A 23,726-nucleotide genomic window follows, 5' to 3' on the forward strand; every position below is an offset into this window, starting at 1 on the left:
CAACTCTTGAAGGTTATGTTTTCTTTTCCTGGAATTCAATCCAGTACCTGGATTCAGAACAGTCCTGGATTCAAATCTTAGAATGGTACACTTCTTTAAACCTTCTGACTTTCAGATGTTTTCCTCTGTGAAAATGAAATTTTTTTTTTACATATACATCTTAAAAAGCTTTTAATCACAAAAATGTTCAAACATACAGAAAAGGACAAATGTGTTTTGAGTATCCATATACCTACCACTTAGATTCAACAATTATTTTCATTTTGCTACATATGTTTTATTTACCCAACCATTTTAAAGTACAGCAGATCCTCAAATAATGTCATTTCCTTCAATGTCCCTTCATCATAACATTGATTAGGAAAAAAATCGCTTCCCAGCTGAGACCACTGTCTCTGTGCAGTTTGTAATGTCCCACATCTATATGGGTTTTCTCACAGCTTCCATTGAGAGCCGTGCATGAAATTTGGTTATATCTGTCTCAAGTCTCTTTTTAAAATAAATGAGTTTTTGAAGTATAACACATACAGAAAAATGTACAGATCGAATTTGTACAGCTTGAACCATGTTTACCCACTGAACGGATCCATGAAACCTCTACTCAGGTCAAGAAACAGCTGATGATGCGCCCCAGAAACCCCTTAGCACCCCCTCCATTGCTAACCACCACCTCGACTTTTAACACCACGGCTTCATTTTGCCTGCTTTTGAAGTTTATACAAATGGAATCAGGTAATATCTATTCTTTATGTCTGGCTTTGTCACTGATTATATTTCTGAGATTTACCACGTGATTACATAAAGCAGCTTTTTTGTGCATCGTTTTCCTTTTCTACCAGTCAATTCCGCTATGTGAATACACCAGAATCTATTGATTTATTCTAATGTCAATGAGTATTGGGCTTGTTTCCAGTCTGGGGCTATTACAAATGGTGCTGATAAGAACATTCCTCTGTATGTCTTTTTGTGGGGAATGTACCCAGGCGTGGAAGGTATATGTATGTTCAGCTCCGGTTGTCACTGCCTGTATTTGAGAGTAACTATCAATTATTCCTTTAACAGTATATGATAAATGCAGTTGTTTCACCTCAGCACCAACACTTGATATTGTAAGTTTTAGCCATTCCAATGGATGTGTAGTATATGTCATCAAGGTTTTATTCTATATTTCCCTAAAGACTAATGACACACTAAGAAACTTTTCATATGTTAATTGGCCACTTCTCTATCTTCTTTTGTGAAGTGTCCAAAACTCTCACCCATTTTTCTACTGAGTCATTTGTGTTTTTCTTATTGATTTGTAGGAGTTCTCAATTCTAAAATAAGTCCTTTGTCAGTTATACGCACTGCCAATATCTTCACCCACTCTTGGACGTGTTTTTTCACTCGATAATGTATTTTGGTGAATAAAAGTTATTTATTTTAATGTAGTCCAAGTTATCTTTTTTTCTTTAAATTTAGTGTCTTCTCTGCCTTGCTTATGAAATATCAACTACCTCAAGGCCATCAAAATATTCTGTTATTTTATTTTTTTTGAGACAGAGCCTTGCTCTGTGGCCCAGACTAGAGTACAGTGGTGTGATCTCAGCTTACTGCAACGTCCGCTTCCTGGGTTCAAGTGATTCTCCTGCCTCAGCCTCATGAGTAGCTGGGATTACAGACGCATGCCACCACACCCATCTAAATTTTGTATTTTTAGTAGAGATGGGGTTTCACCGTGTTGGTCAGGCTGGTCTCAAACTCCTGACCTCAGGTGATCGGCCTCCCAAAGTGCTGGGATTACAGGCATGAACCACTGCACCCAGTCAAAAAATACTCTTATTTTCTGAAGTCTTTATTTTATCTTTCACATTCAAATCTACAATCCACTTGTAACTGATTTATGAATGGCATGAGTAGGGATCAACATAACAAGTTTTCCATATGGTTACCCCAATTACTCTAGCACAATTTATTAGACAGACCATCCATTCCAGGTGGCCTCACAGAGCCACCTTTGTTACAAATCAAGTGTCCTTCTATATCTAGGTCTTCTAGACTGTCTTTACTTTTCTTGGTCATTTGCATTCCCATATATATTTTAGCATCATCTTAATTTCCACAACAACTTCCTTCTGGCATCTTGATTAGGACTAAACTGAATCCATCCATCACTTTGGAGAGAATTGCCGTATTTGCCATGTTGAGTTTTCCAATACATGATCATGCAGCACTCCACATATTTGACTCATCTTTAATTTCTTCCAGTAATGTCCATCTTTTTCTGTGCTAAGGTCTATGCATCTTTCATTAGACTTATTTCTAGGCATTAGTACTTTTTGGTGCTATTGTAAACATGATTTTTTAAAAAATTCCCAATTGTTTGTTGCTGGTATATAGAATTTTTTTTTTTATTTTTATTTTTTTTGTGTCTTGACCTTGTGTCCAGCAACTTAGAAATCTACTTAAGAATTCTGATAGGAAGAATAGCCAATGCATTCTGGGCTTAATACTTAGGTGATGGGTTGATACATGCATCCTCTGTACACCTATCCACACAATCTACAATCTAATGAGCCACCATGGCACACATTTACACCTATGTAACAAACCTGCACATACTGCACATGTACTACGGACCTTCAAAGTTAATAAAGAATTCTGATAGTTTGTGTAGATTGTTTTGTATTTTTCTTGTATTCAATCCTGTTGTCCACAATTAATGACATTTAAATTTATGTTATTTCAATCTTTATATCCATTCTTTTTCCTTGGTTCCTTGGTTTTGTGGTTTCTTGGCTCATCTCTCTCTTTCCCTCCCTATTCGCTCCCTTCCTATCTTTCCTATTTTTCAAATTATTGCCAGAACCAGAATTTCCAATACAGTATTGAATAGAAGCTATGACGGCAGTAGTCTAGTTCTGTTAGGAGAAACATTTTCAGTATCTCACCATCGACTATGATGTTTGTGTAGGGTTTTCTGGTAAAAAAAACTTCCCTTTTATTCTTAATACTAAAATACTTTTAAATCACAAATTAGTGGGCCAGGCATGGTGGTTTACTCCTGTAATCCCAGCTCTTTGGGAGGTGAGGTGGGTGGATCATGAGGTCAGGAGATCGAGACCATCCTGGCCAACATGGTGACACCCCGTCTCTACTAAAAATACAAAAATTAGCTGGGCGTGGTGGCACATGCCTATAGTCCCAGCTACTTGGGAGGCTGAGGCAGGAGAATCCCTTGAATCCAGGAAACAGAATTTGCACTGAGCCGAGATCACACCACTGCACTCCAGCCTGGTGACAGAGCAAGACTCCATCTCAAAAAAAAAAAAAAAAAAATTAGTAATACATTTTATTACTTTCTTCAGTATCTGAGGAAAGGAAATTTTCTCATTTATTCTGTTAATTTGATTAAGTACATTGTTATTTTTGAGACAATAAAAGTGTATTTGTTGTTCATGTCACGGCCAAATGCAGGTCAGCAAGGGCCCAGGATCCTTTTACGTCGAACCTCTACATTCTTCTTAGAGTGCTTCAATTTAGCCAGCACAGAGAAAGAGAACATGTGCGGAGGGTCATGAAGAGCGTGTCGCTTCTATCCTCATTCCATAGAATTCCAGACGCAGTCACATGTCTGCATCCAACCTCTAGGAGTTTCAGAGGCATTGCCTGTGTCTGTCCTTATACCAATGTCTCTCCAGTCTTTTGATTGTATGAAGCTTGTTTTTTCTAAGATGGAGTCTTGCTCTGTCCCAAGTTGGAGTGCAGTGGCACAATCTCAGCTCACTGCAACCTCCGCCTCCAGAGTTCAAGTGATTCTCCTGCCTCAGCTTCCCAAGTAGCTGGGACTACACGTGGGCACCATCATCTGGCTAATTTTTATTTTTGGTAGAGATGGGGTTTCACCATGTTGGCCAGGCTGGTCTCAAACCCCTGACCTCAAGTGATCCACCTCAGCCTCCCAAGGTGCTAGGATTACATGGATGAGCCACTGCACCCTCCCTGAAAATCGTTCTTTGCAGACACCTTAGAAAGTGTCCATGGGCACCACGATGCCTAAGTTCTTGAATGTCCATAATAGGTAGCCTGCTGTTATTGCACTTGAATGTTAGCATGGCTAAATGTAAATGCTGTGGTTCACATTTTACTTTTTAAATTTATTCACTTGTATTCTGCTATAAGGGTTTGACATCAAAAAGTATGCAAGAAATCCCATTTTCTTTCATTATGAGTCTCTGATTGAATGCTTAAGGACTTTTTCCTTTAAAATTTAAGAGTTTTATTATAACATAGTTTGTTTCGACCCTTCAGAGTTGATTTTTCCAAACATTCAGTGCACTTTCATGATGTACTTTCTAATCATCTTTTATTTAAGAAAATTGTCTTGAATAGTAACCATCAGTACTATCAGTTTTGTTCCATTGCTTTCTCCCTCAGAGATTCCTAGTATAAGTTTGTTAAAACCTCTTTGCCCAACTCTCACTTTCTCTTAAATCCTTTTATCTCTGTATTAATTTCTTGTTGACTTAAAAATACTCCTTTCCATCTTCTATTTATTTTAAAGCAGTATTCATCCCATTTCTTTCTTTTTAAAATCCATCTAGATTAAAACACACATATTTTTGGCATTAAAAACAACATTTATTTTGCTCGTAAATCTATAAATCAAGTAGGGTTTCATGGGTGAACTTTAAAAAAAAAACTTTTTATATTAGAATAGATTTTGATTTACATAAAAACTGGTAAGATATTACTGAGAGTTCTCATATAGCCCACACCCAGTTTCCCCAGCATTACATTTAGTCATTACGTCGCCTCAGGCTCCTTTGGGCTGTGACAGTTTTTCTGATTTTCCTCATTTTTGATGACCTTAAAAGTTTTGAGGAGGACTATTCAGGTATTTTTTAGGATGTTCTCAATAGAGATTTGTCTGATGTCTTTCACATAAGACTGACATTATGGGTTTGGGGGAGGAAGATCACAGATATAAAGTAATGTTTTCATTGCATCATATCAAAAGTACATACTATCAAATGATTTATCAATGTTGACACCGGCCATGATCACTTGGCTAAGGTGGTGTGTGCCATATTTCTCCACTGTGAAGCTCCTACCCACTCCCTTCCCTTTACAAATAGTACCCTCTCAAAGGAGGTTTTTACGTGAAATCCACTTTTAAGGAACAGTGAGTTAGGTTCAACCTCCTAGAGGGCAGAAAACCTACACAACAAATTAGTTAGAATTATTCTGCATGGGATCTTTCTCTTCATTCATTTATTTATTCAATCATTTATTTCTGTGAGTATGGACTCATGGATAGTTAAACTTTGGTAATAATTCAATACTAATTTATTTTGTTACTCAAATTGTTCCAGCTTTGGCCACTAAGAATTGTTTCAGTTTGCTCTTACATCCTTTTGATATATTCCCCAAATTGTGGGGTTTCACGTTTTGTTTTGAGCACTCCCTTTATGGCACAACAACATGCCTCAGTCCTAGAATAAACCATTTTTCCAAGATGCTTTAATTCCTTTTTGTGGAAAAATGGTATTAGAAACCATCAGCTGGGTGCTAGGCATGCTCATTGCTACTCCAGCATTGTTGCTTCTAGAACCTCTTGCTGATAGACCAAGGAAAGGTTTTTTGCATACTAACTCATATAAATATACATTTCAAAATATTTCTATGTATGTATTCATCCATACTAAATAAAAGTACCTTTATTCGGCTAAACATGAGTTGATACTGATATCTCAAACTCTAGTCCATTGCCACCTAGATTATTCTAGCTTTCTCCATTGTTTCTAACCACCCATTTCAAAAGTGAGAAATCTATCCTGACCATCCACCACCTATCGTTCAATTCCAGTATGCATGTATAGTGTCTCAGAACTGTTAACCCATACCCCCTGGGGAAACAAATTAATCAACCAGAGTACAGCTCTTCTGTGCAGTTCCTTTTGCCCTTAGCCTTATGGACTCTACTCATTTCCACAGCTTAGGTTAGCACCTTCGCTCTCTCACCTTCGGTAAGGCTGATGCATACATTCATCACAGTCTGCATTTCATCCTGGGATACCACAATCTCCTGTATGACGTTTTAAAAATTTGTACGCATTATAGTTTACTCTTTGTGCTGTAAAATTCTATAGGTTTTGATAAATGCATAGTGTAGCGTGTCCACCATTTCAGTATCATACAACATAGTTTTACCACCATAAACCCCACCATCCCCTGCTGTGCTTTACTTATTCAACTTTCTGTTCCCTCTTCTCCTCTGAATCCCTAACAGCTATAGATGTGGATTATATAAGACTACATTTAGCTTTTTAAGAAACTGATAAACTGTGTTCCAAAGCGGCTGTACCATTTCGTATTACCGCCAGCAATGAATGAGAGTTCCTGTTACTCCACCTCACCAATTAGCATTGTCAATTTTTAAAATTTTCACCATTGTATCTCACTACACACCTATTTACACACCTTAATGAAAAATGATGATGAGCATGTTTTTGTATGCTTACTTGCCAGCTGTATATCTTCTTTGGTGAAGTGTCTATTTGAATCTTTTGCTCATTTCTTTCCTTTATGGGGGAGAGTGGTATCTGCTCACTGTCGAGTTTTTTAAATTCTTTGTATATTTTGTATATAAGTTATTTATCAGATACATGTTTTGAAAATATTTTCTTTATAGCTTTACATTTTACATTTAGGTCTATGACTCATCTTGACTTCAATTTTGTGTAAGTGTAAGGTTTGTATCCAAATTCATTTTCCTGTATCTGGACAGCCAATTGTCTCAGCACAACTTGTTGACAAGACTATTCATTCTCCATTGAATTATCTTTACACCTTTGTCAAAAATCAGTTGACTGTATTTTCATGGGTCTGTATCTGGGCTCGCTATTCTGTCCCACTGATGTATATGTCTGTTATTTCCCCAATATCATGCTGTCTTGATTACAATAACTTTACAGTAAGTCTTGAAACTTGATAATGTAATTTCCACAAGTTAGTTTTTCTTCTTCAATATTGTACTGGCTGTACTAATTGTGAATTACTTTTTCTACTGTTAAGTTCTTTTTTGAGTTCTTCACTCCTCCTTTCAAATCCTACTTTCTTACTAAATCTGAGTTTTTAAAATTCAGATTTATGTTGTTCTCTTATAATTTATATGTTCTTAAATTCTTCTAGCCAGTTTTGAACTATTCTATTACAGTATCTGTTTTGGGGGTATCTCCTTTTACATGTTTTCATCGTTTCTAAGAAAGTTATAATGCTTCTCATACTTTACTTTTCTTATTAAAAACCGTTATATGAGCTTCAATCAGAATCTCTAACTGCTTTTTGTTTTTTAAGTGAAATAAATTTCCCTGTAGTTTTAGAAGGGAGGGGTGAAATAATAGTTTTTTTTGTATTTTTGTTTTTTTGTTTTTTTTTTTTTGCTTTAAGACTCTAGAGCTCATTCTTGTTTTTGCAAAGCAATGAAAAACATGGCCTTGTATTTTCCAAAATTTGACTCTTCTGTTGAATTCTAACATTATACTTATCAAGGAGTTCTCTTTTTATTTTTACTATTGTTCCTTTTCAAATTAACTATTCCCAGAAGTTCCTTACCAATGTTAGACCTTTCCTGGGGAAAAGCCTCATTTTTGTTTGAAGAGTTTATAGGCCCCAGAACGTTCCAAGTATTTTCAGTCATTATTACATCACAGTTCCTTTGTATTTACCATGAATTGGATCCAATAGAACTCCCTTCTATATTTGGCAGCTTTTCTAAGATTGACCACTGTGTTTTCCAGTGAGTAGAGACTGGTGATTTAAGGGAGACCCTCTTCTCAGTGTCCTAAGAACTGTAGTTGCCTTCCCTCTGCTTTCTCCCACACAGATGAGATACCACAACAGTCTTGAAGCCATCTATTGGGGATTTAGTGAATTACTTTCCAACCAATTTCACTACAAATGTATATGTCTTTGGTTTTGCTATCCTAGTTGTTCAGCACATTTGAGCGGTGAAATTTCCACTATTAAACCAACCTTGCCTTCTTTGAATAAGCCAGATTTGGTTGGAATATATTATACTTTTCATGTATCACTGAATTCATTTGCCAGTATTTTGTTACAAATTTTGTAAAAATATTCATGAAACACATTGGTTTATGTCTTTTTTTCTTGAAATGTCCTTACTGGGTTTTGCTCTCACGGTTATGCTGGCCAAATAAACAAATTTTCATTCTTTTTATAGAATGAGTTTATAATAAGTTGCTATACTTTATTCCTTAAAACTTTGTTAGAATGTATTGCTGAAGCCATCTGAGCCTGGATTTTGATAGAATGTTTTAACTAAATATTTAATTTCCCTAATAGATATGACAGATTTTCTATCCCTTCCTGCTTCTATTTTCAATTTTGTTTACTCTTTAAAATCATTGAGATAAACTTGTTCAAAGTCTGCTCTTATTATCACTTTAATGTTTGTAATATCCATAGCTATATCCTCTTTTTTATTCTACATATTGGTAATTTAGTCTTTTCATTTTTTTGATATGTCTTGTCAGTGTCTATAATTTTAATTGCTTCAAGAATTCATTTGGCTTTTTACAATTTTTCTATTACACATTCATTTCTATTTCATATACTTCTACTCTTAATAATTTCCTTCTGTTTTGTTGTTCTTGCCCTAACTTCATAAGAAGGATATTTTAATCAAGTTACATCTTCTTTTAAGATATATACTATACATAATATATACCATAAATTGACTAATGTAGCTTAAAGGCTATACATTTTCCTCTGAGCATGGCTTTGGCTGAAGTCCACACATTGTGACACATTATATGTTTATTAATGTTCAGAAAAATATATTCTAATTTCCATTGTGATATGTTCTTTGACTTGAAGTATTTAGAGGTATATTATTCAATTTTCAAATATTTTGGATTTTTCTACTTTTCTTATTAACTTCTTGATTATTCCTGATGTCACAAAACATGCTCCATGATATCAATTCTTTGATATTTGTTGACCTCCTTTCTAGACCAGTATATAATAAAACTTTCATATGCCCTTGAAAAGAATGTCCATTCTATGTTATTGTTAAGAGTGTTCTCTATGTATCAATTATGTCAGGTTTACAAATATCGTTATGTAATATTCTATATTTTTAGTAAAAATTGTATCTCCTTGTTCTATTAATTATCAAAAATGTATCTTAACTATGATTATGAACTTGTCTATCTCTTTAGTTCTATTTGCTTTCCATATTTTCAGGCTATGTTTTCACACACATACAAATATAGATTTGGTATTTCTTCCTGGTATATTTCCTATTTTACCATCATAAAATTCTTTGTATATCAATTTTTTTTTCTTTAAAGTCTATTATTTAGTATTAATAGAGCCACACTAACGTTTTGGTGTTTTCATGCTATCATTTTCTATTTTTTTTTAATTCGAGTTTTCTTCATCCTTATGTTTAATGTTACTCTTTTGTAAAAAGTATATGTTTGATATTTTTTAAATGCACTGACAATCAATGTCTTTTAATAGAATTAGTGCATTTACATATAAAGTAATGTATCTGTGTTTAAATGTATCATCTTATTATTTGTTTTCTATTTGTCCTGTTTGTTCTATGTTCCCTTTCCTTTCATCCTTCATTTTAACTAACTACATATTTTGGATCATATTGTGCTTCTTTTCCTTCAGACTACCTTTGGCTTTTCTTTTTAGAGGCTATGCTAGATTTCAACATACATCTTTGACTTAATAAGGCAATAAATATTAGCACTACTATTACTTCCTGAATAATTCAAGAATCTTAGAACATTTTAATTCCACTGACCCTTCCAATTTTGTGGTACTGTTTCTATTCTAAGTGTTTTTTGAACTTAAAAGTCAACTCCCATCTTTTTCTTGGCATTGACTTTTTGAAAAGACCAGGGCAGCTATCTCAAAGAGTATCCCACCTACAAAATGTGTCTGTTTTCTTTTCATTTCATTTAACATTTTCCTCTATCCCATCCACTTTCTGGAAACCAGAATTGAGATCTAGCTAAATTAGGTTTAGGTAAACATATTAAGTAACAGTACTTCATAGGTGATGCTTTGAATTGTATATTTTATCACATCATATTTTGTAATTCTAACCTCATAATATTCTTGCATAGATTACATGAGATGGTCTATGTAAAGTACCCAACATGTTATCTGACATATGACAGTTAAAGAGCAGAATTTCTCAGCTTTGGCACTAATGACATTTTGGGCTGAAAAATTCTTTTTTGTAGGGCCATCCTGTGCATTTAAAGATGTTTAGAGATATTCCTGTACCTATCCCCTAGGTAGCATCCCCCAGCTGTGACAACGAAAAATGTATCAAAACATTACCAAGTGTCCTCTGGAAGGCAAAATTAGGCTCAGCTTAGAACCAGTGATATAGAACAACTCAAGTGTTTTTGATAAATATTCTTCAAGCTCTTACTATCTTGCTCAAGGCTGTGAGATTAGGAGCTAAATGGGACATGAATCCTGATCTCAACATATTCATGGTTTTGGGAAGAAACAATCTGGAAAACAGGGAATTAAAATGTGGTGTCATAAGTGCTGTGATAGGAAGCCACCTGCATTATGAGAGGAGGGGCATCTAACTCAGCCAGAAGCATAGAGTCCTTTCATGGAGGGATAGAGAATTCTGAGTTGAGACCCAGATGACAGCCTTCTCTTTCCTTTCTCAGGAAGACCCAAGAGAACAAGCCAATAATGACTACTCAGAGTGAAGATAAACCCTCCAGAAATGAAGTATCATAACCTCTATTATTTCCAGGCTCTATTTTAGAATATGATCATTAAGATTAATCTATTAAAAATACAGAGACACAGATATGGTAAGCCAGGAGTAAGAGCTAGAGATGTCACAATCCACCATCATCTTGAGTTGTTAATAGCAAATATATTATGTTTTTCCATTCTACATTCCCCAGTATGTATGAAAACAGAATGGATAACAAAAACCAGATTAATGCCAATCAGGATTAATGTCACACATATCCCTTCTTGCTAACACTGAAAGGTATTATGAGAATGACTATTCAACTGTGTGTATGAACCCAGCTACCTATATTTCCAACCTTCATCCTGATTAAGTACTTCTTCAGATCACTTGCAGTGGAAGTCAGAGATTGGCTACCTGTTCACTAAGCCTGTTTCTTCTACTTCCTGGGCATATAGCTAGACTACTTTTCCTCACTCCTCTGTAGTTTCCTGTGGCCACGTGACTGAGTTCCAGCCCAAAGTACGTGAGAGTGGAAGCAACATGTACTTCTTGAGATTTGAAAACTTCCCATGTGAATTTTTTCGTGCTGTTTTCTTTTCTACTGGCTTGATGTAGACAAACACTGGTACCTTGGAAGCCAGGATTTAAAGAGGGTAAAAACGTTGAGGAGAGGACAAAGACTTTGTCCCCGAGTCTCCACTTGAAGGAGAGAGGCCTTATCAGGAATGCCCATATTTGGGTTTTACATGAATAAGAAGTAAACTTCTACCGTGTTCAGTCACAGAGATTTGAGGGTTTATCCAGCATAGCAGCTAGCATTACCTACCTGATACACCAACATGGAGAAATAACCAGGTTTCCTCTGCAATTGTAATCTATTCAGTTCCCCAGACATGCATGGGCATTTCAGCCTTGTTCACCAAACCAAAGATGCTTTGCTAAAATATGTCACCAATATTCCCTGGAGTTAAATGTTTATGTGAGAGGCTACTTTCAGGGCCCTTGCTAAAGATCATACTTCATCTAATATCTGCTGCACAGGAGTATGAAAGAACATCATCTTTCATGTCAGACAGAAGGGCTTTGAATCTGGGCTCCCCTCCTGACCATTCGTTGACTCAGTCTCTCTGGGTCTCTGTTTCTTCATCTGCAAAATGACAGTAATTACACCTCATAGGAATTTTGTTTCAATAAAAAATACAAATAGTATGTAAAACACTGGCATAGTTCCTGGCATGTCCAAGGTACTCAGTTCCTTCCCAACAACCAGGAAATTAATGGAGAATTTTTTTCACCTTTCTAATCAGAAGACTAAGCAAGGGGTTGCCTTTTCACCAAGGACCATGTATTGATCTTTCTGTAGAAATGTTGACTATTTCATATAAAGGAAACAGGTTCAACAAATATTTATCTTTGGTCTAAATAAGGAGAAGAACTTGAGTTTTAAGAAACTTAAAAATAAACGTATAAACAGAGACAACATTCATTCTTTTTATAACTATTTTCCCTTGCAAGAAATAAATGTCATATTTTCAAACCAACACAAGCAGAACATATGCTGGGATTTGACCCAAAAGGAGAACAATAAATGAGACAATTCACACAACAGAGAGGAAGGAAAGCATTTTTCTGGGTAATACTAATCCACATGCAACAGGGACCTTCCCTGTTCTTACATAGCTTCAGATAAATTGACTCCAGGGGAAAAAAATCGCACATCTCAAAGCTAACTAGTCAGGGGCAAGCATGCTGCCTTATCCAAGCCTACCTCTGTAAATGAGATTTGGCAACTGGACAGGTAAACAGAACACAGTTCTTCTAGGGAAGCTGGCAGAGCCACGAACTGTTGCAGCTTCACCCCTCCAATGCAGAAGGAGGCTGAAATGTCAGGGCAACCAAGATTCACAGGGAACCTTGAAGAGAGCCACCCACCAGCATGACTAAGTGCTCTTGGGGACAATCCCTGCTCAGAGGGCAGAAAGCAAATATCCAGATGTTATGAGCTGCCAGATGTGATTAACAGAGGAAAGGTGAAGTCGCCTACTTAACCATCTGAACAGCCCCCCTCATCAAAGTAATCCAAGAGTTTTCTGCAAAAGTATTCATCAACAAAACAAATGGAGGCTCCAACCATCTTCCATTCCCACCCCTTTTCCTCTCTCCCTCTCATTGAGTCAGAACAGTGGCCTATTTTTAAACCACTGGCAATGCATTCTCTCGTGGAAACGTGGGGGCTTCTTGACACAGGCTGATGCTCACTCACAGGAGATCCAAGCGCACTAAAAGCTACACCCACTCACCAGTCCCTCCTCTCCCACAGGAGTGGGGCAGAGAACACTCAGGGAGGAGAGGGCCTCAGGAGGGAGCTTCTGCCCATGCAGAGGAGTAGGGAGTATCCCTGTCATGAGATCTTGATGCCGGATCTCATGACAGGGATAACTGCAGGCTTCCCTCCTCTGTGGAAGGGAAGGCTTACACTTGGGTAAAAACCAGCCCCTTATACAGGTATCAAGACAGAGCTCAAGCCTGAGGAGAAGGGAAACAAACCCTGGAAGCTGATCTAGGAACTTTTACAGAAAAGGAATGTAAGCGGATCTCAGTGCTTCTTTAACATGCATCTGACGTGCTTTAAGTATAATAGCAAACATTTTATTACAACACTGTAGACTTTTTTTTTAACAAGGTCATAAGGCCAATTTATAAATAAAGCAACAAGCAAACACTAAAATTAAATAAACACTTTAATAAAGGAGGTTGTGGTGTACTTACAGTCGCTCCAGCTGCTTCAGGTCCTGGAAGGCGCCTCTCTCGATGACGCTGACCTGGTTGTCTTCCAGATGCCTACAGCCACAGAGACAGCAATGATTAAGGACAAAGCTGGGCACAGGGACCCTCATACTAGGCTACATGCCATGCAGGCATGGTCGCTTGGCCCCTCCCATGACCGTCTGGGTCCTTTCAACTGGGATCAGTCAGATGGGACAAGATAAGTCATATCCCAGCTTGGTGTCACGGTAACCAGGGTTTCGCCGCCTGCACACTTCTACCTGACAGATTGGTTTCCATGTCTCTATTTTAAGAATGTTCTCAGCAAATGTCCCCCCAAGCACTGCAGGATGTTGCGCAGAAAAGAAAGAGGTAAAAGCTGCTCCTTATAAAAACCACACATAGGTTCAGCATCTCTTTCCTGGGAGCTCCCTCCTCCAAGGATTCAAAAATACTTCATTGAAAAGGGCCTTCCCTGCTCACCCTACTAGAAAGGGTGAGGCTATTGTGAGGCAACTGGCTGTCGATAAGAAAGCCAGCCTGGTCCCAGGAACTCCTCTCACTGGGCCCAGCTAATCCCAACCTCATGATGACGGTCATAAAAGATCAGTCCCTCCCTCCAGTCACACGCTTCACTCACCCCCCCTCAGTCTTCCAAGCAGGTGATTACAAACCTTTAACACTCTGTATAAGTGAGTTTGGTTCACGCACGCAGTATATCCAAAGAATTGAGCATATAATGAAACATTTGTTTCCCTAACTTAAAAAAAATGCTGGCTTAAATGGATGAGCTAAACAGCAAAGAGAAGAGAAGCAATGAAGGTATGAAGCTATGTAGCTTCCATAGGGGGCTAACCTTAGGCTTGGAAATGATACATATTACACATGGTAGCTGAATGGAACTTAGCAGGGATGCAGTTGTGATTGGAGAATGTTTCTTTAGAAAGTGGAGTTTAAGGAAGGACCATGAATTCCTCTCGATTACGCAGGAGGAGAGGTGCCCACAAGCACCTAAACAAAGGCAGACGGAGAGGAAAAGAACCCTGGGAAGGCTGCATCTTCATATCGAACTGAGTGCTCCATGACAGTCTCTCCCTGTCAGGTGTTTCATAACCTCCTGCACTTCTCAGCCTCACAAGCTCCTCACTTAACAGCTACACAAACGATTGAAGGGAGAGGCTAAAAGACTTGCCCAAGGAGAAATTATTTATGCCAATTCCCACAGCCAGGTAGGGTGGGCCCTCTAACTCCCAGTCTGGTGAGCATATCAGATTGTTTAGAAGCTCCATTTTGCTTGCACATTAGCTGATGGTATAAGAGTGGGTTAACTGGTCAACCTCTCTGAGACTCAGTTTCTTTATTCGTAAAATAGAGAAAATAAAACATTGCAAAAGTTCTTATGAGAACAAAAATGGAATAAATCAATCATCTAGCCCAGGTTCTGCAATACAATTTGAGGCTTAAGAAATGTTTTTCCCTTCTCTTGTCTTCCTTTTCCATTCCACCATATGCAAGGAGGGCCTTGGAATGCTAATAGTCTCACACCCGCACATCATGCTAAATAGGGTCGCACTTCAACATTAGCCACTGGGGTTTTGCTGAGCTAAGTTTTTACTGTCCACCCACCAATCAAATCAGTCAGAGTTTGCAGTCATTATTTCCTTGATGGAGAGCAAGGACCAACTGTAGGGTTTATGAGTACCACATTCCCTCTGGGTCTCTGAAGGAGCCTAATTCACCCCTTCTATAATGAATCTCAGTTCTGTGCTCTAACACTACAAGCTTTTTTCAGAGAGGAAAGTAGAAGAGATGCAAGGATATCTTCATAACATACACTGTTTCCACCTTATGCAGGCCCTGGAAGGCTGACTTTTATTGGCTTCATCAAGAAATATCCCCCTATCCCCCCAAGACAGGGTCTCACTGTGTCACCCATGCTGGAGTGCAGTGGTGCAAATTGCTGGAACTATAGGTACATGCCACCACACCCAGCTAATTTTTTTTTTTTTTTTTAAAGAGACGGGGTTTTACAATGTTGCTCAGGCTGGTCTTGAACTCTTGGGCTCAAGCAATCCACCCACCTCGGACTCCCAAAGTGCTGGGATTACAGGCATGAGCCACTGCACCTAGCCATCAAGACCATCAAGCAGCTTTTTGACTTCTGGATTCCTGTCAGGTTTAGCCAGTGAGAGTCACCGGAAGGAGATCAGAGGGCGGAAGAGGAGTGTGGTTGGGGGATTTATTCTCCATTCCTGCCAAGCCACTTCAGGCTGACTGCATCCCTCTACCTAAGACCAAAACTTCTGTGAGGTAGTCCCGACTTTTGCCAGTCTCTGATAACTACTCCCTCTCTGTGCTCCTCAAGGCCCAGGGGACAGGTAGTGGCTCCGTTTTGACTCCAGCCTCAAGGAACTGCACTATCTCCTCTAGGGTTCTCTTAACTTTGCCCACATCTCTGTAAACAACTCTCTACTTCGCTCTCCTCATTTGCCTTCTTTCCTGCTGGGACCCTCACTGACCAGGTATCTACTTCCCTTCAAGGTCTGCTTCCTAGATCCCTCAGAGTCCAGCCTAGAACCTGGCACTCAGAGGCCCAATAAGTCATCAATATTTGATGAATAAATGAATCAATGAGTGAATGAACTAAGACCCTCCCATCCAGATTTCTGGGCTGAGATGCAAGCCAGGAGCATACAATAAAGCCATCGGTATCTTCCCCGCATTTTCAGACAGAGGATCCAGGAAGGGCTGGACACCCAGAAGGGCTGTCCATGGCTGGAGTCTGTGCCGAATTAGAAGAACAGAGCCTGTGTGCATTTTCAGCTCTTTTGGCGTTGTTTTTTTTTTTTTGAGTTTTAGCACCGGATCAGGATCGGAAATTGCCCCCACGTGATGATGATGGCTGGGACTGAGTTTAATTTTTTATTAACCCCGTTTAGGATAAAGCTGGCTCCCACCTTGTGAGCACAGCAGAGCCCTTAAACAGACTACTAAGAAATGGAACATAATTGATACCACCAGAAGAGGCTTTTTCCTACTCCCACCCATGGAAGAAAAAAAAATTGTCCTGGGCAATTCTTCTATCTTCTCCTTAAATGCTCTTCATTTGCGGAAAATTGCTCTGGGTTGAGACTGAAGTTCCTTAATCTCTGTTTTATCTGCTTTTGCCCATATTAACAGTTTGACATAGAAATGGGTGGCAAATTATTCAAGACTACTGAATCTTTTCTAGCTTCTCTAGAAATTGTAAATAAGAAACAGATATGGGGAATGTGCCAAGGTGTGAAAAAAATCTTTTCAAAGAAGATAGTTGTCTAGGTTACTCAGCTAAAAAGAATAGATTGAGGAAAAGTATGGTAAAAATGTCTGGATATTTTATTGGTGTTAGTTAGAAAGCATTTCGGCTATTCCACCAGGCAGATTCTTTCACAGTAATAAAGGGCCACTTGAATGGGATTGTCTTTGAGTTGATAAGGAAGATAATGAAACAGAGTATATTAATAGTCTAACGGGGGGAGGAGGGGAAGGCTTTTTGGCATTGCTTATCAAAATAAGAGGAATGTACCAATTAGCTGAAAAGATAAACTGCAGTTAAAGGAATGTTGCAGACCATCCAGAGGACATTAAAACAATCTTTTGTGATTATTTTAAACTTTCTACTTGCAGAGAGCAGATACAAAAACTGGAATTTTTATTAGTCCTTCTGATGTAACGCTAAGAAAATCAAAGGGTTGTTTTTGACTTTGTTAGAAGATGAAGCATGAGGTGAAATATCTGACTTGCACAATAGGAAATCTCTCACAGACGCAGAGGAAATAAATATAAAAAAATAAAGGAGAAGGTAAACAAGCATGTATTTTTTAACCTGGAAAATAACATAGAATCAGGAGTTGCTACCTATACCTGTTCAATAACAATCATCCTAAAACTGAATCATGGAATTCCGCCACCCTTATCCCAATCTCGATTCTGATCCTCCCATACCTTGTCAGAACTACCAGTCACTTGACAGACACATGGTTGCTGGAGCAAAAGACAGACCTGGCCCAGGGTGTGCCTTCTCTTTGAGGGTGGTGAGAGGAGAGTGTCCGAGACCAAAGGCGGAGAACATGGTGGAGAGCATCTGCAAGCTGGAGGCCCAGCATTCAGGTCCCCATGGCCCCACACATGAGTACACAAGAGCAGCTCAGAAAAGCCCCCACATTATCAGCGTTACATTTACAAAATGGGTGGACTATCGCTGCCTCAGTTTTCTCAGCTTTCTATAATGCAAATGCATAGTGGCACGGCATGGAGGTTAGAGAGCACAGAGTCTGGGTTCCAATTCCAGCTCCTTCAGTCACCTGCTATGTGGAGTTGGGACTACTTCAGCTATCCACGCCTCTGTTTCCTCTGCTACAAATGGGGGCTCATCATACTGCCCACCCTGTATGTTACCACTATGTAATATCACACTGGGCCCATGAAAGTATCATGTCTATCATCATCATTACTAACAACTCAATCAGAAAAGAAAAACAATGTTGTAAAATTAATGCTTCACAGGTAATCGTGAGAATAATCAGAAAATGTTAAAACTATGAAGCACCACATGTGTAACTATGAGAGTTGAAAATAACTCTAACTACATATTCCCTATATTGCAGATGAGAAAACTGAGGTCCATGGAGGAAAAGTAATTTGCCCAAGGTTTCATGGGTAGCTAATTCTGAATCAGGACCAGAACCTGGTACTTTCTGTCCCAAGTACAAAATTCATTCTGTTTATTATATAGGGCTATTGGTAAAAAGGAGGTAGCTTTAGGTATAAAGACTTTAGCTGTTACTTCTAGTAACAATTTGCCAGCCAAGATTCCATGGCATACAAATACCAAGGTGGTGGCCAAATGGCCCAGGCTGTACTTCTTGTCTGGAGCCATGCTTTATGGGTCAAAATTAACCACCAAGTAAAGAAGAAAAAGAAGATCTAAATTGCTTGTTTCTGTACATCTCTGAATGTCTTTGACTTTTCAATGGACAAGTACTTGGGAAGTTTCTTATCACTCACAGACTTGAGGATGGATGAAAGTTTTCAATATTCAGCAATGAAACCTAATATTCCTTGCTCCCCTAGTCCATCAATGCCCATCTCAAATTTTGCTACCTGTCTGCACAGCTGTGGGTGTTCAACAAGGGCTCTGACCCTTTCTGATGCTCTCCTCCCCTCCTCTCCATTAAGCTACAAGACAAATAACTTCTGTCCTGATTGCTCTTTTAATGCACAGGCTGGAGAAGAAATTATAATCTCTATAGAAGGGAAGCATGGTTAGTCAATCTGACATCGCTGTCATCCTAGAAGCTGGGCATGTTGATTTATTTGTTCATAGCCTTCCGCTTTCCCTATCACTGGAACTAAGTTCTTCCATCAATCTAGCTTGGCCAGCAGCATCCAGACACGGAATGTGATACCTGTGAGCACGCAAGTACACTAATGAGGGGCTTTCTGCTGCAGAATGTGAATTCCTGTTGTCCAGGGCTTGGGAGTGTGATGTCAGGGGCAATGGAACATTTATTTTTTTGTGAGGCTGAAGAGCTAAAAATGAAAATGCACCAGAGAGCTATCAACTACTTACAAGACTCGGAGGTTCTTGAGCCCAGCGAAGTCCATCTTGGTGATCCTGGTGATATTATTTCTGTCCAGGTCACTGCAATGGAGAGCAAATTCAGGTCAGATTTTTGTGGGTTACAATTATGGTCTATTTAATCCAGACTGGCTTGGACTGAAGGGACATTGCTTGTCCAGAAGAAGGCAATTCTGATGATTAACGATATCCCTTGAGCATGCCCGGCTAACCTTAAGGATATTGTATGGAATAAACCATTCATTATGTGCATAGCAGAACTCTGTTATGTTTAACTGCCTGCCTTCTGTGGTCCCTTCTTTAGGTAACAAATTTTTCTGTTGGAAGTTTCTCCTCCCCCAACTCTCAGGGTCATGTCATACAAATGGGGCTGACCCCTCTTCCCGGCTCTAGGCACGGGCATCTAATCCAGGCCAGACTGGTAAGCATCTTCAGTCTCTCTGACTGCAGCAATTGTTTCAGAAATGCCTAAGTACTCAAAACCCCAATAACTGTTTATCTACTGGGATTGCTAAGCTGTTCTGGGTAGCCAGAAGCCATCTCGCCACCACAAAAACAGTGAGCAGATGATGCTCTCCTGTGAATGTCCAGACCCACTCATGCCTGAAGCCGGATCCCTCTGTATTTTGAGAGTGTGTGACCCATTCTATCCCATCTCTCCTCTATTTTGATTTAAACCAGTTTGAGTTGAATTTTCTGTCACTTGAAATCAAAACAACTTGCCTAACTTTGGTATGTAGCTAGAAACCAACAAACAAGACAAAAATTGTCTATTTTCCAGCTAGTCTGCAAACTCTCTGAGGGCAAAGGCCATATCTCATTTAACTCAATACTCAACATAGTTGGTAGACTATGTGCTCGGCACACAGCAGAGGTATCTTGCTCATCCCACATGTTAGGTAAAGACGTTTACATGGATTACTTCCGTCTCAACTTCTAGGCTTAAGCTCCTGAATATAGCCCCAAAGAGAAGAATTTGCCACAGAAGAGCTGAAGTGGTGGTGGTGATATGAAAGCCAGGGTGGAGGGGCAGCATGGATCATGGAAAACCACAGTTAGGGAAAACTGAAGTCAGGAATGAGCCTGTGACCAACTGTATGAACATTCTGTGTTCACTAAAATAATCTAACAAGACTGAATGCCAAAAAAGGAACCATCAATAATAGGCTACAATTCTCAATAACGGATGCTGAATAATTGATCCCTACACATTATGCCCTCTCTAACCCTAACTTTTCAGGATTTTGGCCCTTGGAGTTTCAACAAGGTATCTGTGAATTGTCTTGCTTTCTTCCTCGATACTTTATACTAAGAGCCATTTTTTCCAATGGTGACTCCCCATCCAAATATTCATCTCTTCTTGGTTTTCCTTCTCACTTCCTAAAGATGCCACCCTGCAATTATGTCTCTTTTATACAGTTGCATAAAAGGAACAGAGAAGGAATTTTCGGATTCTAGCACTTTAAAAAAAATCAAATTTGAGGAGAGATTACTCTCCTGATATCAGACATAATACTGAATTAAAAATCAAGTGCGTCCTTGAGTAACCTCACCCAGGTACCTCCTCCCTTCCTCCTTGAGTTTTCCAATACCTAAAACAGCATCAAAGTTGTTTCTGAACCAGCTCGTGATGGAGAAAAACAGTATTTAGACTTCTCTGGCTAATTTGAGTGTTGGTTTAGAGAAAAAAAATTGCAAGAATTGCCCAGGAAAATAAAGAAGGGTTATCCATGCAGGGATTAGAAACCTGCAGACAAATAGAAATCTGTACACACTCCAAAGCGTCACACGTGTTCTTCTCACCTCCCATCTGAATTCAGATGGATGTTTGGGGACCTTGACAACTGTGAATATGACAATGCAACTAAGGGTTTAATTACCAGGACACAGCGTGGTATCTCAGCAGCTTGTGCCAGCATCTGTAGCACCAATATTTTCAATGAATATTTATTATGTAAAAGCACAGAGTGCACTGCTGAAATGCTGAGGATGTAGTGGGGGATGGGGGCTCTGCTGTGGGGCTGTCCCAGGCACAGAGTTAGTGTTTGGGAGCTGAGCTTCAGAGGCAGGCAGTCCTGAGCTTGAATCCCTGTCCTGCCACTGACTGAGTGATCAAAAGGCAGTGTACTTCATCTCTGAGGTACAGTTTCTCCATTTACAAATGAGGCTGACAATCTTGACCTCAGGAGCTTTGATGAGGGTTAAATGAGATGATGTACACACAGCACTTATCTGGCACTTATTAAGTACTCAATCATGGCAGCTATTACTGTAATTAGTTGAAGCACATCTCTCCCATCTTCACTCTGAAATTTCAATCCACCAGCAGAAGCTGACAGCTCAGTACCCCAAACTTTTGCCTACAAATGAATCCTGGGACCCCCAAGACACTCCTTGTTGGTGTGCTCTCTTCATAAAGGTAAAGAGAGGATTTTATTTTGTGGCTGAAAAATAGAATGATGGGCCAAAAGCACCCCTCTCTCCCCACTGCCTGTCCTTTACAGCATTTCTGTGGCCCCTATTTTCATGGTATCCGAGTGTAAGTGACACAGGGGCTATGGAGGAGGAATGGACTCTCCCCTTCCACTGAGCTGTGCTGCCTGCCTCTGCCCACCTCCCAAACACACATACTGCCAGAAAAGGCCAGGGAGCACATCGGCTTTGAGGTGAGACAGCTCCAGCCCTGAACTCCACACAGCTGGGCTGTGTGAGTTTGAGTAATTTACTTAACTTCTCTGGGCCTGCATGCCTACAGACCATGGGGTGATGAGAAACACAAAGCTGGGGCCTGAACACACATGGTTAGAAATGGGAATGGGTTACACTGACCCAGAGGACAGGCTGCCTATCCCAAGGCTAGTCCTCACTGTCCCCACTCAGGCTCCTGAGACCTTTATGACCTTCAGCTCTGGCCTCAAGGGAGTCCTACAATGAGTTCTGAACTGTCAGCAGGAGGGGTGATCCTGGATGGGGGGCAAGGACAGTGTCCAGATGTGGATTTGGGAAGTGTGTTGGTCTCCAAACGTGTCTGTCATTTCAATTTTTTTTTTTTTTTTTTTTGACACATTTGCTATCAAGATGTAGGGTCTACACCAATTTCCCTGGAACTTGAGCAGAACTCTGAGACTGCTGGACAAACAGAACTGTGGCAGAAGTGATGCTGCAGAGCTTGAGGCTAGCTTAGAAGAGGCAATGGGGAGGGGCTCGCTCTCTCACTCTCTCTCCTCACTTGCACTGCAGCCTTGAGCTGCCATACGAGAAAAGGAGATGATCTGAAGCCTCCATACTGGTGAGACCACATGGTGGATCAGAGAGAGAGAGAGAGGAGGAGATGTGCCAGGGAAGACCCAGCCCTGGCTTGAGTCTTTCCAGCCTGGAGGTCAGGCACATTAAGTGCAGATACCTTTGGGACTCAGCCTCAGCCACCATCTGGTTATAACTTATGAGAAACTCAAAGCCAGAATCACCCAGCTGAATGGGCCACTCTTGAAATCCTGACCCACAGAAGCTGTAAGAGATAATACAGTCATGTGCCATATAGCAATGTTTCAGTCAGTGAGGATGGCATATCCGATGGTGGTCCCGTAAGATTATAATGGAGCTGAAAACTTCTAGTGACATCATAACAACATATCACTTACATGTTTATGTGGTGCTGGTGAAAACAAATGTATAAAAGTACAGCACATGCAATTATGTACAGGACATAGTACTTGATAATGATAGTAAATGACTGTGCTAGTGGTATTTACTATGCCATACTTTTATCACTATTTTAGAGTGTACTCCTACTTGTTAAAAAAAAAAAAAGTTAATGGTAAAACAGCTTCAGGCAGGTCTCTGAGGAGGTATTCCAGAGGAAGTCATTCTTATCTTAAGAGATGACAGCTCCATGCACATTACTGCCCTTGAAGACCTTCCAGTGGGATGAGATGGGGAGGCGGAAGACAGCGAGATGGATGATCCCGACCTGTGTAGACCTAGGCTAATGTGTGTGCTCGTGTCTTAGTTTTTAATAAAAAAAAGTTTACAAAGTAAAATAATAAAAATTGTAAAAGTAGAAAAATGTTTATAGAATAAGAATATAAGGGAAGAAAATATTTTTGTATAGCTACAGTTTGCGTTTTAAGCTAAGTGCTATTATGAATAAAAATCGAAAGTTTATGAAGTTAAAAAGTTATATAGTAAGCTAAGATTACTATTGAAGAAATAATTTTTTTAAAAAAATGTAGCATAGCCTGAGTGTACAGTGTTTGTCAAATCAACAGTAGTGAATAGTAATGTCCTAGGCCTTCACATCCGCTCACTATTCACTCACTGACCCGCTCACGGTAAGTACCTATTTAGGTATACTATTTTTTATATTTTATACTGTATTTCTATTTATGTGCCTTTCTTTCTATGCTTATATATTTAGCCAGGCATGGTGCTATATACCAATAGTCCCAGCCACTCAGGAGGCTGAGGTAGGAGGATTGCTGGCTCAGTCCAGGAGTGCAAGACTGGACTGAACAACAGAGCAAGACCCTGTCTCTTAAAAGAGCAGCAACGAAACAATAGATATCTAGATACACATATACTCACCAT

The 23,726-nt window shown here is 39.4% G+C and overlaps 1 protein-coding gene across 1 annotated transcript in view; it reads right to left on the reverse strand.

Annotated features, from left to right (window-relative positions):
- Positions 1-23,726, reverse strand: part of LOC135275147 (slit homolog 3 protein-like) — a 516,506-nt gene that overhangs the window by 449,219 nt on the left and 43,561 nt on the right. Inside the window, exons 2-3 of the mRNA XM_064376518.1 lie at positions 19,131-19,202; positions 13,523-13,594 (exon numbers count right to left, since the gene is read on the reverse strand). Coding sequence (XP_064232588.1) covers positions 13,523-13,594; positions 19,131-19,202 — 144 coding nt within the window. The remainder of the gene's footprint in view (positions 1-13,522; positions 13,595-19,130; positions 19,203-23,726) is intronic.

Source organism: Aotus nancymaae, unplaced genomic scaffold, assembly GCF_030222135.1.
Source record: "Aotus nancymaae isolate 86718 unplaced genomic scaffold, 86718_ANA_hifiasm-v0.15.2.pri h1tg000015l_1, whole genome shotgun sequence".
Lineage (NCBI taxonomy): Eukaryota > Metazoa > Chordata > Mammalia > Primates > Aotidae > Aotus > Aotus nancymaae.